General features: G+C 50.1%; 2 protein-coding genes across 3 annotated transcripts in view; one reads left to right on the top strand and one right to left on the bottom strand.

Moving 5' to 3' along the window:
* Positions 1-263: 263 nt before the first annotated feature.
* Positions 264-20,523, bottom strand: SDC4 (syndecan 4). 2 transcript variants are annotated; one of them, XM_040608774.1, is made up of 5 exons: positions 20,409-20,523; positions 6,150-6,291; positions 4,571-4,623; positions 4,148-4,331; positions 264-2,876 (listed from the first exon to the last, which is right to left on the bottom strand). In XM_040608774.1, the coding sequence occupies exons 1-5, from the start codon at positions 20,484-20,486 to the stop codon at positions 2,725-2,727; spliced, it is 609 nt and encodes a 202-aa protein (XP_040464708.1). In that variant the 5' UTR covers positions 20,487-20,523; the 3' UTR covers positions 264-2,724. The 2 variants fall into 2 exon arrangements, with proteins under 2 accessions (XP_040464708.1, XP_040464709.1); XM_040608775.1 differs by lacking the exon at positions 20,409-20,523 and adding an exon at positions 17,445-17,570.
* Positions 20,524-20,648: 125 nt separating this feature from the next.
* Positions 20,649-20,839, top strand: part of SYS1 (SYS1 golgi trafficking protein) — a 1,927-nt gene continuing 1,736 nt past the window's right edge. The window contains exon 1 of the mRNA XM_040608920.1: positions 20,649-20,744. Coding sequence (XP_040464854.1) covers positions 20,649-20,744 — 96 coding nt within the window. The remainder of the gene's footprint in view (positions 20,745-20,839) is intronic.

Below are 20,839 nucleotides of genomic sequence, written 5' to 3' on the forward strand. Positions count from 1 at the left end.
ATGCTGCATCTGCTTTACTTGCCTGGAGGAGCTGCAGCAGCTCCAGAACCCCAGCGATGCTGGTCCTACGGGAGTCACTGGTGGGTCAGATGCTGAAGGCAGCTCAGGAGCAGCTGACAAAGCCCCTTTGAGCTGCAGGCCACCACCAAGCCAGATCCCAGCACGCCTCCCCCTTCAGCAAACCAAGAAATGACACAAATACAAGCTCCCTGTTACCCAGCTCCCAAAAGTCATTTCAGACCAGAAACAGTCCAAAAAGCCAATTTTAGAAAGTACCAGTTTATTTGAGGAAAAAAATAAAATATCAGTAACAGTGGAAAATCCCCAAGAGCAATTACATAAGAGAATCTAAACATCCCAAGAAGCAGAAACTGCTCCTGCCTTCCTGGTAGTGCCGTCCATAGGCAGTGAAGTCCTCTCCTTCCCATTCTACAGTGAACTCTGTGCAGTTTTTCGAGCCTCCCAGAGCCTTCCATTTCCCCCAACGGACTTGCACTGGGGCCGAGTGCCTAAGTCACCCCAGAGGAGGACCCTTGGGAGAAGCGGTCTCGCAGCGATGCCTCAATACCCAGCTCCCCTGCACTCCCCGCTTCGCCTGCCCAGCTCTGAGAAGCAGCTGCCACTGGCTGAAGCTGGACTCCTTTGTTCTATCGCCTCTATGAATCTGGCCTCAAGCCTACAACAAAGCCTCGGAGTAAAGAGGCTTCAGGAGTCCATGAGATTTCTAAACAGTCTTCGCAACCGTCTGGTTTTGTGCTGACTACCCAGTTAACTCTGTTTGGGGACCCACACTCGATATTTTTGTCTTAAACCACACCAGACTTGGAGAGCTACGGGAGGACACGACTTGCACAGAGTACAGAGGCATCGGACACGCACATTACCTTTTGCTCTCGGAGCGCTGGGGGAATTGGTCTAACTCTCAGTAGAGGTAGGAGCTATGTACACGATATACTAAGAAAGACCCACAGCAGCAGGTTCAGAGCTAGCCGTCTACGAAAGCTCAGCGCTCCCAGCTGGGAGATGCCACCAAGGCAGACTCCCAGCTACCAAAGCCAGCCTTTTGCAAGGGGCCGGCACTTGGCACAGTACCACAGGGGCCTCTGCAGTGCAGCCAGCCCCCAAAACAAAAAGTTGTCTTCTCCACACTGAGCTTCCAACACTTACTTCAAAGAGCAACCCCAGATGGCGACCTCTGCTCCAACTCAGAGGATCAAACCTGACACATCACCGACTGCAGCCTGTTTCCAGGCACGGCCCAGGACACCGCGATGGAGCCCCGGGGCTCAGGCTGCTCCCGGCTGCCTTTCCTAGCACCATCCCACTCACGCTCTAGACAAGACGCCAGACAAACAGCAGTACAAATGAGATCAAGCCTCTTACACACAGTAAGGCTGCTGAAGAATTAACTCCAGTCTCTTTGCTCTTAACTGTGTATTTCTCAGTAAAATATAAAATATATAGCTCTATAGGACTGATTATAATATATTACAGGCTAGAAATACTCTCTTTTCCCTACTTCAATCATATTATGAATCCAATATTGCATACAGATTAATCCTAGAAGTTATTGCCTTGAATTTATAATCAAAATTCACAGAGTAAAGCTTAAATAGTTTTCACAGAGACTCATTATATTAGTGTTTTACACAAAAAGGATAAAAGTTACCAAATGAGAAGAGCAGCCATTTCAGAAACTATAAATAATTCCATTAAAAAAAAAAAAACCAAAACAACCCAAAGCCTAAAAAAAGTTACGGGAAAACCATAAATATCTTTAGAGTCTGCAGTAGCTGCTATAGAACGAGAAGAAACCTGTAACACACTGTAGCTAACTCTGCTTCGGTTCAGAATATGAATATAAAACAACATCTCTAGAGAAATGCCCGGCCAAAGGAAACACAAAGGGATTGAAAAAATAAATCTGAGGAAATTAAAAAAGTAGATTTTTTTTTTATTATTTCAAAACAATTTCTACAAACTTTATATAAACATTAGGCTATTTTCTTTAAAATTCTGTTATTAAAAAAATCCTACAAGCAATCCTTAAAAAAAGGTAAGAGACTGAAGGCAAGGAAAGGGTGTCATCATAGCCAAACTAAACCGGCTGTCCTGATTTCATGGACTAATGACCCTTGCCTGGGGCTGACAGAAGAGACAGAAGTCTCCTGGGGAGGACACTCCCATAGGGCCTTTACGGCATCCAGGGATTCTGAGCCCCTATGGGCCTTCTACTCCCTGATAAGGCAACATTATCTGTAGTGTAAGAGATTCATAAATAGTTCTCCGCAAAAACGCTTCACAACAGCCTGCTGCAAGACATCTACTAGCAAGGTTTATAAAAAAAAAAAGCCATCTTCTATAGAAGCAGCCAATCTGAGCATGGCACGCTGGATGCAAACACATGGTGGTTTTGCTTCCATACAGTCTGTTTTGTGTTTATATACCCTCTATAAAACCAAGCAGAAAATTTGGCATCTTTATTCTTTTTTACACTACCTTTAGAAAAAAATACACTGAGGGTTTTTTTTCAGACTCTTTGTATTTCATTGGGCCCTGGTTAGCTGTACGGGATGGGAAGGGTCATGTAGGAAGTTTGTTTTTTCTCAAAGTTGCTTTCAAATTCAATCCAAAAAGAGCATTTGTTCAGCACATCTCATCTGAGGGCACAGTTTTTCCATACAGTCTGTTTGTCCTTTGATGGGCACAAGGTGCTGCTGAGCTTTAAGCATAGAACTCATTTGTAGGGGCTTTCTTGTAGATCGGTTTCTTCCCAAGGTCGTAACTGCCTTCGTCCTTTTTCTTCATGCGATAGACTAAGAGGAGGATCAGGAAGACAGCAAACAGGAGGCCCACTGCCCCTCCTCCAATGAGAGCTGGGGAGGAAAAAAGAGCAAGGAGTAAGCCTTGGACAACTCCAAACCATCAGCTACACCTCAACATCTGCCTCAAGAGTAAGCACCAGCCCCCAGAACAGCCTCCAGAGCCAGCGTTGTCCACGTGCCTGTCACCATATGTGCTGGCATTTTCAGTGACAGCAGATGTTACTGGAAAAGGCCAGAATTTACTTTCAATCCAACCACAGAATAATCGCATGTTCCACATTAACCAGTTTATGTTAATCTTCCAGTTTAGTGCAATAGAGAGACTTTGACAAAAAGACTTCCCCTCCCCATGTGGAGACAGAACAAAAACACCCCCCCAAAAAAAATCCCACCACAACCCACGAACAGCATCAGCTCCAGGAAAATGCTATAGCTCTGACTCAAACGCTTTGTTAACTACCTGTGTGACCACGCTCTGGGGCCTCTGTATTTCAATTAAACCACAACATCCTGCTACCACCACCACCCTCCAAAAAATATCCCAACACCAAAACCCACAAACCCGCAAAAAAACCCACCAAGATTTTCTCTCTGCTCACACCAAGGGAGGCTACAAGACTTCAGTGAAGTTTATCCTTTGCTGTGACACCTACTCATTGCACTGTATCGGCTTCTTTATGAGGTGGCTTTGCAACCTACTCTTCCAGTCACTCCTCCGACTGGGAGGATGGCTGCAGATTGGTAAAATGTGCCAAGGTTTGTACTCAGACCATCAGGCCAAGTGCTTGATGAAGCACACCTTTAGACAGGTCTGTCTCACGTGCCAAGGGGAAGCCAGCTGTTTGGTTTTGCTCTAGACAGAGGTGCTTCAATTCGTAACAGTTGACTAGGTGTTCAGATCCCTCAGAGGGGTTGTTTGGCTCCCGGCAAGGCTCAGAAAAGGAAGGACTTGGGCAGAGGTTAGAAGGAAAATGCCTGCATTTCAAACGAAAGTCTACTATATTGATTTATGACTAGATACGCCTCTTGTTGAGGTAGTTAGTATCTGGGTGCAGAGCAGCTGCCACATGACTTGGGAGGCACTTGAGCCAACAGCCAGCTGGCAGGTGCCAAAACAAGTTGTTTACCCCAGCAAGGCAAGCAGCAGGCTCCGCTGCTGCGCAAGGACCGCAGGCAGAAGTGACCCTGCCACAGCTGATCGCAGAGGTAACGCATCTCACTCCCACAGTCAGCAGAGAACTGCTCCCCAGAGAAACAGGGAACAACAGAAACCATCTTGATTTACAGTATTAATGATTTATCAGGACAAGGCGGATTATTACCTGTTAGGACTTCTGTTCTTTCAAAGATGCTGCTGTTGGCTGTGCTTGCCATGGAGATCTTGTTGGACAGGTTCTCTTCGACAGGTACAGCTTTGTCTGGAATGATTTCATTGTCCACCATTGTGTTTTTCTTCTCACCTTCTATCTTTCTCCCAGTATCTCCAGGGATATAGTTGTCAGGTATCTACAGGATATAGACACACCACACCCATCAGTAAGCAGCACCCAGCCCACCTACAACTGAGAATAGGAGGGTGTGCAGGGAAAGGAACGTTTGCTTAGTGCATTATGAGTACAGTGTTCCTGCTCATGCAGGTAGATTCATCTTGATGCCACGTCTTGTGGGGGAAGGGCATTCAGAAAGCTTCGCAGACAGACTAGAGTAGCTACGTGTTGCTTAAAACATGCAGAGACAATACTTACCACAGGAGTATCTATGGTGGTCAGATATATGGCATCTTCGGAGTCTGAGTAGTCTGCAGGGGGTGGGAGGTAAAAATAAATAAATAAATAGAAGAGGACACCCAAGCCTTCCTCTCATCTCACACCATTTTTCCAGAATTTAGACACTTCACACAATACCAGTGACTGTGGATGAACTAGGACTCTTGTTCTCTGCTACTACAATTCCCTTTATCTACTAGTACTTTTCACCATTTAAAGGCTTTAATTGCACAAGACCAGGACATGTAATCTTAAGACCAACACTCACTTCTCACAAGGGAGGGGGTCTTAAGACCAACACTCACTTCTCACAAGGGAGGGGGTCTTAAGACCAACACTCACTTCTCACAAGGGAGGGGGTCTTAAGACCAACACTCACTTCTCACAAGGGAGGGGGTCTTAAGACCAACACTCACTTCTCACAAGGGAGGGGGTCTTAAGACCAACACTCACTTCTCACAAGGGAGGGGGTCTTAAGACCAACACTCACTTCTCACAAGGGAGGGGGTCTTAAGACCAACACTCACTTCTCACAAGGGAGGGGGTCTTAAGACCAACACTCACTTCTCACAAGGGAGGGGGTCTTAAGACCAACACTCACTTCTCACAAGGGAGGGGGTCTTAAGACCAACACTCACTTCTCACAAGGGAGGGGGGTCTTAAGACCAACACTCACTTCTCACAAGGGAGGGGGTCTTAAGACCAACACTCACTTCTCACAAGGGAGGGGGTCTTAAGACCAACACTCACTTCTCACAAGGGAGGGGTCTTAAGACCAACACTCACTTCTCACAAGGGAGGGGTCTTAAGACCAACACTCACTTCTCACAAGGGAGGGGTCTTCAGCCCAACACTCACTTCTCACAAGGGAGGGGTCTTCAGCCAGATCCATTGGCTCCTGCTGCAGATTATCAGGAGCAAAGCAGCTCTGCTATAGCTTGCTAAACTCATGCCAATGGAGGGCAACGATGTCACCACCCATCCCTAAAGGATAGTTCACCATCCCTCTAGTTACTGGATCTGCCCAAACATGTCAGGCACCAATTTCAGCACTTGTTCTTTGCCTTTTAGAGAACAAATGCTCACATAAAGGGGACACAGAGCTACAGAAACTGGTTTGGGCAGGGAGCTTTGCACGTCACAGAGTTCACTTGAACATCAGTCAGTTCTTTACATTGTTTGGCCTCAGCTGAGATACCAACTGTAAGCCTTTTAACACTGCTTCACCAACAGATTATTATTTTTTAAGTTTCTCAGAAGTTCTTTGGAGTTCAACAAGAAAGAGATCCAGCCAGTGCAATGCCTTTTCACTTGCAGTAAGACAAGCTTGGCTGAACTCCATCTGCCCTCCCCAAGTGATTCAACATCATGGTACAACCACTTTCCCTGCTCTCATCCATGAGTGACTACGATTCACATGGCTTTCTGATCTCCACCTGACACAGTAGTTCCCTCTGGATCGCCAGCTGTGCACTTAGCCCATCACTCATGGGCTGGTGCTGGAAGAAATTTCACAGCATCAGCTGAGGGAGATCTATTTCCCCCCTTCCCCACTTACCTCCAGACCCAGAAGCCTCATCTATATCTAACTCATCCGAAGTTAAGTGAGGCCTGAACTCGCCAATGTCTTCATCATCTGGCAAGTCTCCAGAGGCAGCATAGCCAAGCCACCGGGCATCCATGGTCTCCGTTTCTCTCACCTGTAAATAGGGGTAAAGAAGCGTTAAGTATCAGGCAACTCCTCAGAAGCACTTTGCAAAAGGTCAGGAGTTCACAGCCTGTGCTGAACACATCACTTCCATCAGAAGAACATTAAATGCTGAACTTCCTCTCCACCAAAAGCGTTACCTTCATCAGCCTGGAAACAGCTGAATTCCCCTAGAATTTCTCAGAACAGAAGTGCGAGCCAGCCTGGGAGGGGAATTTCCTGCGGGCTATAGATTCAGGAGGTTCACTGGAATGTACAGGGTGCAAATAACACAAGAGGATCTTGGTCAGGAGTTTGTGGCAAAAGCATGTGGAAAAACAATACCTTCAGTTTGTGATGAGGAGGGGATTTGGAAGGACTTTCCATTCCCCCAGAGAACGCCTGGCACCTATAGGTCAGGTTTTTGCATAGCACCAAAGCCCCACACCAAGGCAATTCATTGCTTCTTATATTAAGAGCAAACATATTTTATCACTCAAGGGTTAAAAACTGGTCTGTCAGTTCAGCTGAACTGCAGTGCAACATGGTGTGAGTTCAAGAGCACTTGTATCAATAATGACTTGCCCAAAGTCATTAATGCCCTGCCTCACCTCTTAAAATGGAAGGAAACAAACAAGTCTGTAAAATGAAATCCTCGATCCTAGGGCCAGATGACTGCAGCTACAGACACACACTAGCAAAGCAGCAAGAGAGCCTCCCTGAGAACCAGCTGTTTGGCCACAATGGCAATTTACGCACCAGCGCTCATTTGCACTTGGACCTTCAAGGAGCCACAAGCCCAAACCTCCTGCCCTCACCAAGGTTAGGCAACTACCCAGAACTATTTCTCCTCGCCCCACAGCCCTGGGGCCAGCCCCTGCGAGGGTACCACAGCTATGAGCTCTCGGGTTGCTCAACACCAGCCCACAGATTCCGGCAGCTCCAGATGCTTCCACAGCCATGAAGTCACCCCCGCGGACCCCTTCCTGTACTGCAAGAAGCACGATGCAGATGGACAGGTCCCATAGCTAGGGGCTAAGCTGTTGACATTTTTTCATGCTGTTCCCCCCCACAGAAGACTGAGAAGTCTGTCTGAAGGTTTATCTACCCAGGAGAGCATTTTTAAAACATCCCTTTACTCTACAGCCCTGCACATTTGAGGGCTCTTCTTAATGAGCAGGTTTACCACAAGCTACAGCCTCACAGGGGGTGAAGATCAGAAATCCGTGGGACCTGTAGAAATGGGTGGTACCACCCGAGCCCCAGTGCTTGCTGCTTCATTGGGGCAGCAGCAAGACCCTGAGCGGCTGGGATCAGCCTTCCTCCTCTCCCGGCCAGGAGTGGCCCATGCTACAGCCCCCCAGTGACACAGACCGAGGATCTAACACCGGCTATCAACCTCACAAGCAAAGGCCACAATCAGGTGGCCGCAAGCCAGGTGTCAACTTCCTCTGCCCACAGCCCCAGCCCTGCTTCCAGCCCAGATTTCCTTGCCCATTAGCATACTGGTTTTGCCACAAACAAGGCCTTGTGGTCAGGACAAGATGTTTCTCATGTTGCATAAGGAGCAGTGGCTACTAGATGTGCTTTTCATTAGCTTATTGAGGCATCTTTGGTTTCCCCATCAATGCTGCTGGAGGATAACCAAATGAACAGCCTAGAGGGCACGGAAGTGCCGAGGCCAGCTCTCCTCATAGATCCCTGTCTCCACTATGCCCAATCCTGGAACTATGTGACGGGAAGGGGGCTGGGGAGGAATTCCCTCCCGGCCTGGAACCAGGCATTCCTAATGTTATGGATCACTCGCTCCAAGGCAAATTCATTTCAAGATATGCGAGACCCAGCCAGAGCCAGACCTGCAATGGAAACTGCTGCCAGCGTGCAGTAGCTGTTCCCAGGACAGCTTCTGACCATTTCACCGTGGGGCAGGAAGAACCCAATTCCCGTCTGCCCCAGCGAGGGCATCGGAGCTGGGAGCACGTTTGCTGCAGGTCCGCGTAAGCCAGCTGCTGCGCCAGGGCAGATCAACGTTGGCAAGTGCCGCACCCCTGTGCCAGCTCACACCGTACTTCATCCTGAATCACGGCCAGCTAATGTCCGAACAAGGGCAGCTCAAGAAAACCCACACTGAAGCCACCGAGCGGCTGGACAGCAGGCTGGCCTTATCAGATCAGCCCAGCCATGAGCAAAGCTGTGGCAAACAGCCACGGTGATTAGTACGCGCTGCGGAACGCACCGGGTTTGGCTATCAGAAAGCCCTATTTAAATCAGTGTTTACAAGCCAGAGGAACATAAGGAAATTACTGACTCACAAGCGTAAATAAGATTATATGGGAGCGTTCCCTGAACTCACTCTTCATCATCCTCTTGAGCAAGGACAGGGAAGTTCCTGGAAGCCACAAGAACTTCTCAGACCATATGGGAAACTTTTCTTGTGGGCAGCGAGCCTCAGTTTACAGATTTGTCTGCCAGGGAAGTTAAAGGGCTGCTGGGCACCTCCAGACTTACACTCCAGGTTTCAGGACATTCTCTCCTAGGGAGCATTCTCTCCTGCTGGGAGCTGGGGCATGGGCAGCCTGGGAAGAGTTAACACTGCAGTGCTCAAAGGGCATGTCTGGAGCAGGCACATTCCTTGCATACACACCTGCGAGAGGGCACAAGGCACTTTCACAACTTAAAAGCAAGGGCTTTGGGCTTCCCAAGTGCCACAAAGAGCACTGGGGAGTATTGCTTAAAAAATGCAGCCCTTTCCTAGAGGATTCAGCCCTCCCTACAGCTCCACTACCAGGCGAAGAGACACCACGAAAGTCACCCATGCTTCTCTCTCGGCTGGCAGCTGCAGCCAAGAGGAAAAACAGGAGACTGCTGTAGCAGGATGGTCAGCCCTTGCCAAGCCATCTCTGGCCACATTCAGTTTAACACCTTCTGCAACTGCCAGCTGGAGAAGGGCTCTGGTGCTGCTTGGAGTCTGCCTTCCACCACCTGTTATCCCAGCACTGGAGCCAGGCCAGGGACTTGCTGGGAGAGTCGGACTGGGCGGCTGCACAGCCCCACCTCGCCCCGGCAGCTGAAGTACAGCCCTACTATTAATACACTCCTCTCTAGGAGGGGTCTGTACAGAAATCAACCTTTTCTGCAAGAGTCTAGTTCCAGGATTTCTTCCTCATATTAAGCAGCTTTATCCCCAGTAAGCACCGAGGGAGATTAACCAACGTGCTGGAGAGCAGAAGCTTTTCCTGCCTGCCAGTGGCAAAAAAATAAAAGAGTTTATTCCCTGTCAGACAACCAGCCCATCAGGCATGTGAGCTATGAGCGTCATTCCTGGAAAAGCTGGGCACAGAGGTCTCATGTTGGAGCCCCAGACAGGCTGCACTACTGGATGAAGCCAGACGCTGTTTGCTCAGTTCAGGCACAGGAGTCACACCCCTGGCACGCCAGGCAGGGGCTTGCAGCCCTCATATGCCCCAGCCCCAGCCCACCCCACTGCACTTCGTGCTCCTGGGGCCTTCATTTACAGCCCCAGCATACCAGTAGCTTCTTCGCAAAGCAAGAGCATCTCTTTACCGAGGCAGCAAGCAAAGTTTCTGTCCCATGTGTGAATTTCCCCAGCCGCTGGCTAGTTCTGGGAAATAACAGACCCAGGCGGCTCACTTGCCCCAGCCCACATGTCCTCACCGCAGCCTCTGCAAAAACCCGTTCAAAAAAACCCAAATGATGTTTTGGGGCAGAGACAAAGTCTGGAAGACATGGAACTGCCTTTTATGGCTGGCCCTTTTCTCTGATCAAACACACCAGTATTCACTAAAAGCTTTTTTGAAGGGTCACAGCCAGCACGCTGCAAAGGGAGTCAGACCCGCAGAGACTCGGGCATCCAAATCCGAAGTACAAGGAGCTCTTAAGCAAGTTTGTAACTTCGGTATGGAGACCCACCACTTGCTCCTGCTCCTCCATCCCAGAACTGTGTACACAAGTCCAGGAGTAAACAGGAGCAAGGTGAAAGTCAATCTTTCCTCGACAAAAGCACATGGAGTGGGGCCAAGCTGGGAGGTGGCAGAAGAGGGGGCAGACCTGTTAACTCTTTGTAGTCTGCAGGGACAGACACATGTAAGCTGTTCCTGGGGCTTTTCTCAGGTGCCCTGTACTAGGGAACAGTTGTTCAGATCACCTCACTTCAGTGAACAGTATTACACAAAATATCGTTCCCAGAGCTGTGCTGTCACAGACAGTGTCACCTCACACCGCCACAATGCACATCTACATCAGCTGAACAAGAAAGGGCTCCTGGACAACGCAGGCAGCTGCCTGCATGGCCCAGCCTCAGAGCCTGGTTATTAAGAGATCATTCTCACAAAGCCACCACCCCAGCCCTCGTGTTGTCCTGCGTCACGAACCAAAGAGCACCGCATCCCACGGAGACTTTCCAGTGCAAGGACACAAGTCTCTAAACCACCAAGCCCAACAGAGGGGATTTCCATACAGTTCACTTCCACCAAAGTCTTGCAAACAAACGAGGAAGGTTTTAAGGCTCACTCAAAGTGTGCAAAGAAGCAGGGGTCAGGAGTGAGCTCACCCCCTCAAAGCACACCAGCCCCCCCGAAAACAGGAAAGCAGAGGAGCCATGCAGTGCTGGGAACAGGGCAGCTCAGAGCAGTGCGTGCCAGCCAAACACGCCAACCTCCAAGGCAGGCAGCGAGGTAACAGGCAAAGACAGCTCTATCCTCCCATTAAATAAGCATTAAAAGAAAGTTATTAGAAGCAACCTGAGCTTCCGGCAAAGGCAGCTCCTGCCATATGAGTAAGGGAAGGGTCTATATTTCCTCCCAAAATACCCTTTACTCCCTCTGTGCCCCAGCTCTGTGTACAGGGAAAAAATATATATATATATAAAATACAATAGTTACTTTTGTTCTGAGAGCAAAGCAAATATCAGTATTCTGATCTAGGTTGCACCTAACTCCTTCAACACATCAGTCACAGCAAAAAAAAAAACCCTAACAAACTCCAATCAAAAAAAACCAGCACTTGTGCCAACTCCTTCTGCCCGTGCTGGGGGGTGTGTGTGTGTGTGTAGCATTTTACCTCATTCCTGGTTAGTCTGTCCCACAGGATTTGAAGCGCACAAAGCCTGCACCTGGCCTCTGGGCCAAGGGACAGAAGTTAAACAGCTCCCATCCAGGCACATATTTGCATGACAGGCTCACCCCGAGGCTTCCAGACATGGTTAAATACTACTGTGCCTCTGCTGCTCAACACTTTTCGAGCAGTCCTAGAGCAGGACCACAGGCACAGTGGCTTTGGGCAAAGCCAGCCTTACCCATCTCCTCTCCAACAGTACAGGTGCACTCCCATCACAGTGAGCTGTAAAGGAAAATCCCTAACACTTCTGAGGACCAAGGGGGAAATCAGAGACAGAGGTACAGACCAGGGCTTGCTGGCAGCAGGGAACAGCACTGCATCTCCAGTATCCCAGAGCAGTTCTGGCATGCAGTTCCTTTGTACCTCTTAAAAAAAGGGGGAAATTCAAATGTTTTTATTTTTTGAATTGTGCTCGGTAATACAGGCAAGGAGCAAGGTCTTGCTCAATAAGACAGAGCAACATGCAGGCTGATGAACCGTGCGGCTGGTAGAAGCGTCACTCATACAAGGTGACTTAAGAGAAGCATCCCCAGTCCCTGTCCAACCAGGTATTTGTCTCCCTGCAGCCACATAACCAGTCCTGCGTGCTCATACTCAGCAGCCCACGTGCTGGGGGGGTGGGGGGGGGTGCAGATGCAGTAACGCACGTCCAGCACTAACACAGCCTCAGCCTGGGTCGCTCCCCTACTTGCCCCCATTCTCTGCGTGATTCTTTAAGCTGTGTTGCCACAAGCAGCTCTCCTGGGGGCTCATGCGGCAGCAGAGGCATAATCCCCGTGACAATCACACTGTAATCCTGGGCTCTGGAGAGCGACCCGCTGTCATGGGTGCCTCCCCTGCAGCAGGGATGAATCCTTCAGGGCTCTGCTTGCTCAAAATAGGCTTCCCTGCACTTACAAAACCAAACCTCAGTTACCTTTTAACTCGCATGCGTTTACTTATACATGGCCTGCTCTCTTCAGACCATACCGTACGCACGTGCCCCTCCGGCCATGCCATAGAAGCAAGCAGGAGGAGGAAGGAGAGATTACAAAGGAATGAATTCTTGTTTAACAGCTCTTGCCTGATTATCAGCCAAAAGCAAAGCCATAAAGACTGAGTCCCTTGCCAGACAGGCACATGCTGGGATCTGTTTACTGCAACAGTGGCAAAATATCTGCTCTAAAAAGCAATGCCCAGCTCTAGAGACCTGCAGAGCCTGAGCAGGAAGGAGGTGACTTGCTTCCCCCCTCCAGCTAGGGGAGATAAAGCTCAGCAGGCAGTTGCAGATGGCCGTGTGTCAATCACTTGCCCTGAAGCAAATAAAGATAAGGTTTAGAGGAAAACTGCAGGAGGGGAAAGCAGGAGCTCTCATGTGACTGGGAGGAAAATGACTGTGGTAGTCACTTCACACCCCTGGAAAGTTCTCCAGGTCATGAGCAGCCATACACACCCAGCTCATAAAGACTTTATGTGTTTTATGATATTTACAAACCTGATCATAGCTATTTCATACGCTTCGTGGCCCAGGGCTCAGTTCAGAAGTTGGAGAAGGCTATTCGAGGTTAAAAGGAATTCAGTTTTTCTGGCTCTCGACTCATTCTGAGTTGCCCTACTCTATACCAGTAGGCTCCTATTGCATCTTTGGCTGTGAAAGAAAAAAGGGATATACAGGACCCAGCAAAGCAGCTTTTCCATCAAGAATGACTTCTCATGCTGATATTCAAGGCCCGGGATATTTCATATATTGTATTTCCCCGCCACACCAGGGACAGGCCGGCCCTCACTGCCCTTTCCTAGAATACGCTACACCCCAGTATTTCCCCAGACACACACACCAGCAGAATTTCCACTTGGCAAGAAATGTGTGATGTGAATTTTCAGGATCTTTATGCTCCCTTAACACCAGTGTTAGCAAAATTAAGCCAGGCAGACACCCAACTTCAAAGGGTGCCTTTCCTAGCTGGCTCACCATGCAGCTAATCTCAGCTCATTTGCACAGTGATTCCCAACGCTGCACTCCACAAACGCTTCCCCTCCCACAATCCATTTTAATCTAATCAGAAGTAGTAGCCAAAGATTTCGGCTAAGCCCAGGTGGCTGAGCTCTGCCAGCACAGCTATGCTATTTAAAGTTTTGCTCTGTTGGCAAAGCTACCCGCAAAAAATTGTAGCAGAGGAAGTTATCAGCATGAAAGCACTCAAGACAGCGTAGCCATCACACTCCACTATCAGGCTATGCCCGTGTAAGCATTTATACAAACAAACATTTCAACAGCAGGGATTTTCCTAGTTAGCTACAGCAGCAGAGGCTGGGGTTTTCAGTGCATGGTGGCATTGTTTTGTTTTGTTTTGTTTGTTTGTTTTAATAGAGATGTTCCCGACTTGTGCAGAAGTTGCTTTGGCTTGGGCCCAGAAAGCAGCAGACACACAGCATGTGCTATTGGGGATAATGCAGCTGTACTTTGGGAAACCCGTCACTCCTGGGAGCATTTTCCTGTCTCGGAGAAGAGCTCTGGACTCCCAGCCAGGATTCCTCCCTTCTCAGAGCAGGGGTTGGAGCAGCTGGCAGAAGTTTTCCAGCCCTCCCTGACCAGGTCTCTACACCTGCACTGTCGCAGCCAGGAGCCGAGGGACTCCAGCTATTGTTTTGGTCACTCTTTCCTTGGCTGTGCAAAGCCTGCGCTTGGCTGGACTAGCAAGTCATTTAGTAACCAAAGCGCAGGATCAGCTCCTCATATTCAGCCTCAGGAAATTTAGAATTAGCGCCAAGAACAGTCTGCACATAAACAGTCTCCTGCAAGATCCTGGCTCCAGACTCTGCTCCACTGCGCACTGTGGATTTGTAATAAATATTTATCTCACTGGGGAACAGAGTCTTCCAATGAAAAACTCCTGACATCAGTAAGGACTATATTTCCGTTTGGAGGGAGACGTTTCTCTGTTTTTAAAGGGGGACACTAGCTGACAAAAGATGCTTCTGCCACCCCCCTAGCACCACGCTGGCCAGGATCCATCCCTTTATCTATGGGTCCCACTACCTCTCCAGCGCAGCAGCAGCACCCCACTGCACCAGGCACTGTCCTTGCAGCCACCTCATCTTATGCACTGAGATTTCTGGCTACCGTGCTGCGCAAGTCCAAGGCAGGCAATTTCACAGTTGCTAGCACATGTTAACAGTTCTTTTTATTGTTATAGTTTGACCGTAACGGCAGCTACAGGGCAGGAGGCAGAGTTAGCCTCGCAGCAAGGTAAACGGGACCAGGCCACACTGCTCTGCATTCAAGTTTTCCAGCAGACAACAGCACAGTTTTAATTGAATTGCGGTGAAGACACCTTTTCCCTTTTCAGCAGCTGAGGCAGAGCAACATCAGAAGAGAGAAATCTTTCCCACGGCAGGCTTTGCTTTCCCTGACAGAGGGGAATTTGTTTAAGCAAGAAGCAGCCTTGGTTTTGCTTGACATGACACTAGGTGCTTGGGTAACGGTGCTACAGGTCTCCCAGCCTCCTTCCCACCCCAAGGAGTGTCTCTCTGAGATTTTAATTAACTGCTTTGATTTTTAAGTTATCCCAATAATTTGTCTAACAACAGCCTCTTGGCATTTTATAAGCAAAGTCTGAACCTCAAAGGATTTAAGGATAAAACTGACAAGAGCGCATATTGCCAGCAAAAATAAGACTTCTACAAGAAACCTATTTTTGCAGTCAGCCAGCCTTCAGAAATTGAGAGGGACACAGCTATATCTTGCGTGTTTTCCCCTCCTACGCTGACATTTTCTCCAGATTCAGGATTAAGTATTTAACCCCCTCTTTTGAGACTTTCCACTCTTTTAGCTCGATTCGAACGCTTTCAGTCATTTCAGGTAATACTGCTGCTTTCCCCTCTGCCCCACGCAACTCTCATTTCCAACTGTCTCTGTGTGCAGATACACGGGGAGTCAGTGCCTGCTCAAGACAAGACCATTTTCTGATCTGCCTTTGCCAACACCAACTCAACTGCTGGAGCAGTCGTATGTCAGAGCCTGGCAGCTTTTCTGCCCACCACAGCCACAGCCCGAGGCAGACCAGACAAGAGGCAGCAGGGAAGACGCTCAGTGTGGCGGGTAGCACAGACCCTCTGCCAAGCAGCACCGGCTTTGCCTGTCACCCCTTTTCTAACTAACCCCGTACAAAGAGATCCACCTCCGTGCTGCTGCGCCTCGGAAGTCTGAGTCACTGCTTTGGGTGAAGGGCCAGGGCCGTTACTCAGAGGGTGACAGCCGCTTCTGGGAGCTGTGAGGCCAGGGCAAGTGCCAGAAACCCTGAGTCAGAGCATGACTACTGCTGCCAGTCAGGGCTGACAGCGACACACAGCAGAGCTGATCCAGAGGCAGCAGCATTTACTGGGCAACCATTCAGGCACACGCTTGAAGACACACACAAAAAAAAAAAGGAAGTCTGAACTAATCTAGAAGTGCAGCCCTAACAGCTCATAAATGTAGGATCTTTTATAGCCCCTCAGAGCTGCAGCTTATTACAAGTTAAACTTTTTAACTAGGCTGCCCTGTCTATTCAGAGCCACCAAGCCCAGTCTCATCACAACAGTCTCATTCTAGTGCAGATCGTTTGAATCCTTAATCTAAAGCATTTGCATTCCACCGAGTCTCAAACAAACAGCCACACATGCTTCGCAACAGCAACGCGGAGGTCAGGCGTGCGCAGGGCTTGTCCCCAGCAGTTTTGTAGTGCTTCAACTGCCTTAGCTTCTGGTTTGAGGCTGCAAAAGCAGCACAAACCCTGCTGCTGTTACAGCACAGAAAGGAATAAGCTGTACTGAGTGGAGCCGGAGAATGCAGCTGCAAGGATCTAAGAGCAGGCTGAAGAGGATAAATGTTAACTCAAGAGCAAGGAAGTGTTCTAAGTGTTTCGAAGGATGGACACTCCGTTTTGTCTAGCCAAAGTGACAGCTGGGGAGTTCTGTGGGATCACTGAGCCACAGTAACTCAATCAAGTAATCTTCTGAGCCAACTTAAGTCGTTTACATTGCAGACCATAGAGCCAGTTATCACACCTTCTTTATTGGTACAGTTACTATCACTGAATTTAAAAAAAATAATACTGGTTTTAAAGATGAAGTCCATCGATCCATTTGAGAGAAAACTACTTAACGTTAATACACACAAAATGCAAAACACCCTAATGTTAACTTATAGCCAAGTGGATTCAAGCAGCCAGCACATTTTCAACAGAGCATTTACCAGCACCACGAGTCAGAGGGGAGGGAAAAGTAGCTGCAGCAGTTGTGCCGAAGTCTGCATGCCAAGCAGCCAGCCAGAGTCCCTCCTCTCCGCCGTCACTCCGAAGGTCAAGTTAGCAGCTTCCAGCTTGCAGTGGAAGCAGGACACAAGTGTATTAAGAAAGCAGTAAGCCACCACAGGAAAACCATGGCAAGGTCACATTAGGCCCCACTTCACGCATTTGAGAGCGGCAAACGGCCTCCCCAGCCCATCCATTCAGACAGCTCAAGTCAGTTAACATTAATAAAGCCACTAACAGAGGTTTGGCGGGGAAGGAAGAGAGGAAGACACATAGGAAAAAAAACATTTTCACTGTTGTTGGAGTGGATACAGGCCTTTACAGGACTCCGAAGTGCCAAGGCCTTGGGAGACAAACACCAGGAGGTGCAGGAAAAGAGAGCAATCATGTTGGCTAACAGCCTTAACTTCCCAGGGAGAAGGAGTCTCTGGTATCATGAGTCTGAAAAGCACCAAGTTCAGCCCCGATTCGCCTCTTGTGTAAACTGTTTGGAAAACTCTGAACCACAAGGAAGTGTTCTCCAGCATGGGAGCTGGCAGGCACTTAGGACAGCAGCAGTGCCGTTTCCCTGACCGTGCCTCAGGCACCGCAGGGGTGACTGCTCCCACCTGTGTGGCTACCTCCATGGTACGGACAAGGTGCTGGGCTGCAGAGGGACCGTGCACCCCTGAACTCCCACCCCATGAGCTATGCACACAGTTTGACAAGGTACTAGAGAGGCTATTTCTTTCTACACATTACAGGCATTTCATCCTACCTCTAGGTTCATTTCATCAGAGCTCTAGGTTTGGCTATCAGAAGTCATAGGCTCCTTCCCTTCAGGACTAAGGAACTTTGCCTTAGAGACCATGATGTTGCTGCTCTGTGTTTTAGGGAGGCTGAAGCAAAGCCAGGATGTGCTCTACACGTTCAGCTGCCCCGTGAGTTTGCCGAGTCAGAAGGTAAAATAAAGTTAAACATGCAGATAGCAATTTCTTGATTTGATTGGGAGGGACAGATGAGAAACTGGGCAAAGAGCAGAAAGAACAGGCCTCGGGGATCAATGGCAGCAGGACAAGCCAAACCGGTTTTAACATTAATAATGCTGAACTACTTTCCAAACACAGCTATCATCAACAAGACACCAGCTTTGCCAATCAGCAGGCCTCCAAGCATGATTGCTTTAAACCGGCAAACAGAGCCCACAAACAGCATGAAGCCTACCCCCTCTCCCTGAGCAATCCTCTGCCAGCAGCTTCTGGGCTGGATTTCGGCTTGTCTACACTGCTAGGGATGCACAAACACGATGCAGTGCTACATGGAGACTTTATCTGCATACTTCAAGGCAGGAAAAAGTAGGGCAGCTGCAACAAGCCTGCAGCCCATTAGCACTGCAATGGCCCCCTTGCAGCTCAGATAAACACAGAGCCAAGCCTGCAGCAGACAGGCACCTCTGCTGTGGGAAAATACCCCTAGCTTCCCTCCTGGGCTGCCAGGGGCACTTCTAGATGCTAAAAGCACAGGAAGAGCTCAGCAATGCTACTCTGCTCAAGCAAGGCAGACTGCAAGATCTTCATCAACTCCACCGATCCCATCTCCTGGCTGCACTGGTGGCTTTCTGCCCATCCCCAGCTACTAAAGCATCTTTTGCAGGAACCCCATCCTTGCACAGCACAAGCAAAGGGGAGCATCTTGCCGACAGCACCTTTGCTTTCTAAAGCACTCAGCTGGAGAGGGGCCAGGGGGACATCAGGGAGGCACCAGGATACAGCTCCAACCACCTCCCCCAACCCATGGGAGCAAGACAATGTTCCCACATAAAACTGATGGGCTGTTGTAACGCAACCCGCCCACCGCCTAAGCACCAGCGTCACACTTCGGCACTTCAGTAATACTCCCCACCCTCTTACACATCGAAGATTGCTTCACCCAGAGAAATCCCATCAACACCAGAAAGCCATGGAAGAGGAAAGCAGCCAAGACATTTTTGTTTGTACAGGCTTGGGGAAATATTCAAGCACCGAATCACTCTCAAAAGCCATGCTCTTACATAAGCACAAGAAATACAATCCCTGTCTTGTAAAGAAACAGCTACCTGTCTTCACCCTACCCGCACAGAAAAATGAAGAGCCACACGCTGTGCAGCTCTGCACGTTTTGGCAGTACTATTAAAAAAAAAAGTAGTATGGGAGGAGCGCCAGCCACTTTCCCAAACAGTGTGTCATCCCCGTCTCCTCCCCAGCAGCCTATAACCCAAACAATTTGTTTGGATTAGGCTTTATAGTAGGCCAGTGTTACTTCTCAAGCATACACTCCATCTTAGGTAGCTTAAAAGATACAAGCAAATACCCCGTACAAGTTCCATATAAGGATTTACTAAATACATCTGTGCAAAATTTGTTGTCTTTGCAGAAATCTGATGCTTGCAGACCACTCAGTTCCCCAGGGACACCAAGTTGCATTTCATACCAAACATGGTCAATGCAACTTCCAGATGCTGTCTGCCCCAAAGGTTTGCCCTACTAGTTTGGGCCAGTTCTCAAAAAAGAGATTCACGTGCTTAATAGCAGGGATAAAGACATCAGATTAAAGTGGATTTGGGCTGGTGGGTCTTAGCAGAGAGTAGCTGACAATTACTACAGATGCTCTCTGTGGGAGTTTCCTACTCCACAATCAGCAACCCCCCAAGCCCCTGTTTCTGTTAGAGGGCAACTGAGCAGCAGAGCCTTATCAGCTCTCATCTGCCCACCCAGCCCTCAGTCCAGAACGAAGCAGCGATGATTAACCCTGGTTTTGAGAACCCTCATCTCCTGCAGTTACCTTAATCTCAGCAGCTCTTTCAGATTAGCAGAGGAATCTGCCCTGACTGCACTATCAGCAAGATGGACACACACAAAAACAAACAAACAGCAGGGAAGGCAGAATCCTACATCTCTGCTTCACCATGAAAAATCCCACACGTGCCCTGCTTGAAGCATCGAAGCAGTTTCCCCTCGTTATACATTTAACAGACTCTTAAACCCCCAAGAGTAATGCACCTTTTCTATTCCCGTGTAAAAGTAAGGAAGGTTTGATGCATCTAGAAAGGCACCAGCACGACCAAACCCGGGTAAGAATGGAAAGCCCGCCCAGGTGCTGTAATTGTACTGCACATATCTAACCCATCACACATTCACAATGAGAGAGAGATTAAAGGACTTAAAGTCCACGACCAGCAGTTGGAGATCAAAGCCGTAACGGAGAGCAGTTCATTCCTATCACACACCCTTGTACCCTGTTCCCGCTCCAATCCCACCAGCCCCGCTATCAGAGCGGCGAGGCGAGGCCCAGCAGCGCGCAGGGGAGAGAGGGGCAAGCGGGGAGCGGCACCAGGGCCGGGCACTAGGGAAGGGGCGAGAGGGCTCCGGGGGCACGGCCGGGCCAGGGCAGCGCCGCTTTGGCATCAAGCGGAGGAAGCAGCACGCAAGCCAGGAAGGACGCAGGGAACCGGAGGAAGGAACCGGAGCTGCCCTATTGCCGTTAACCCATTCTGGCCGCCCCTCACCAGAGAGGGGCAGATCCCCCGGCGGGGGCATTAGCTCTCAGGCTACCGGCAAGCGGGGGACCTGCCGCAAGCACGGCCCGGCACGTGGGGAGCAGGCGGGTCACCCACCCCCCGGGGCAGGGAGCACCCTTCCCCGCCGGGGCGCGCAGGCGGGGGGCGACCCTGCCCCGTCCTCTCCCCCGGCCCGGCGGGACTCACCGACTCGGCGGCGGCTGGCAGGAGGAGGCCGAGCAGCAGGGCGGCGCGGAGCAGCGGCGGGACGCGGGGCAGCGGCATGGCTGTGCCGGCGGAGCGGTGCGGAGCAGACTGCCACCCTTCGCCGCCGCCGCCGCCGCACTTATAGTGCCGGAGCGGCCCGCGGGGGGCGGAGCGCTGCCGCCGCCCGCCCCGCCGGGAATGCCCGCGGCCCCCGCCCCGCGCCCCGGCACCCGCGGCGGGATGCCCGGCGGGCTGGACCTGCCCCGCACCGGCGCGGCCCCTTCCCGGGCCCCGGGGACACCGTGCGGTTCGCTGCCGAAGCCTGAAACCGGGAGCGCCCGGCCCCGGCTGTGCGGGTGCGGAGGCTGCTCTGCATGGGGGGGGGGGGGTGTCCCTAAGGGATGGGGAAAGGCGGGGGGGGGGGGGGGGAG

Source organism: Falco naumanni, chromosome 10 (assembly GCF_017639655.2).
Source record: "Falco naumanni isolate bFalNau1 chromosome 10, bFalNau1.pat, whole genome shotgun sequence".
In the NCBI taxonomy this organism is placed as follows: Eukaryota; Metazoa; Chordata; class Aves; order Falconiformes; family Falconidae; genus Falco; species Falco naumanni.

What these genes read in the sequence shown, in the direction of transcription:
- SDC4 (XM_040608774.1), bottom strand. Translation starts at nt 20,486, where the DNA reads ATGCCGCTGCCCCGCGTCCCGCCGCTGCTCCGCGCCGCCCTGCTGCTC. An exon ending in TGCCAGCCGCCGCCGAGTCG is followed by an intron (nt 6,292 to 20,408) that starts GTGAGTCCCGCC and finishes CCCTATTTACAG; the next exon opens with GTGAGAGAAACGGAGACCAT. An exon ending in TGAGGCTTCTGGGTCTGGAG is followed by an intron (nt 4,624 to 6,149) that starts GTAAGTGGGGAA and finishes CACCCCCTGCAG; the next exon opens with ACTACTCAGACTCCGAAGAT.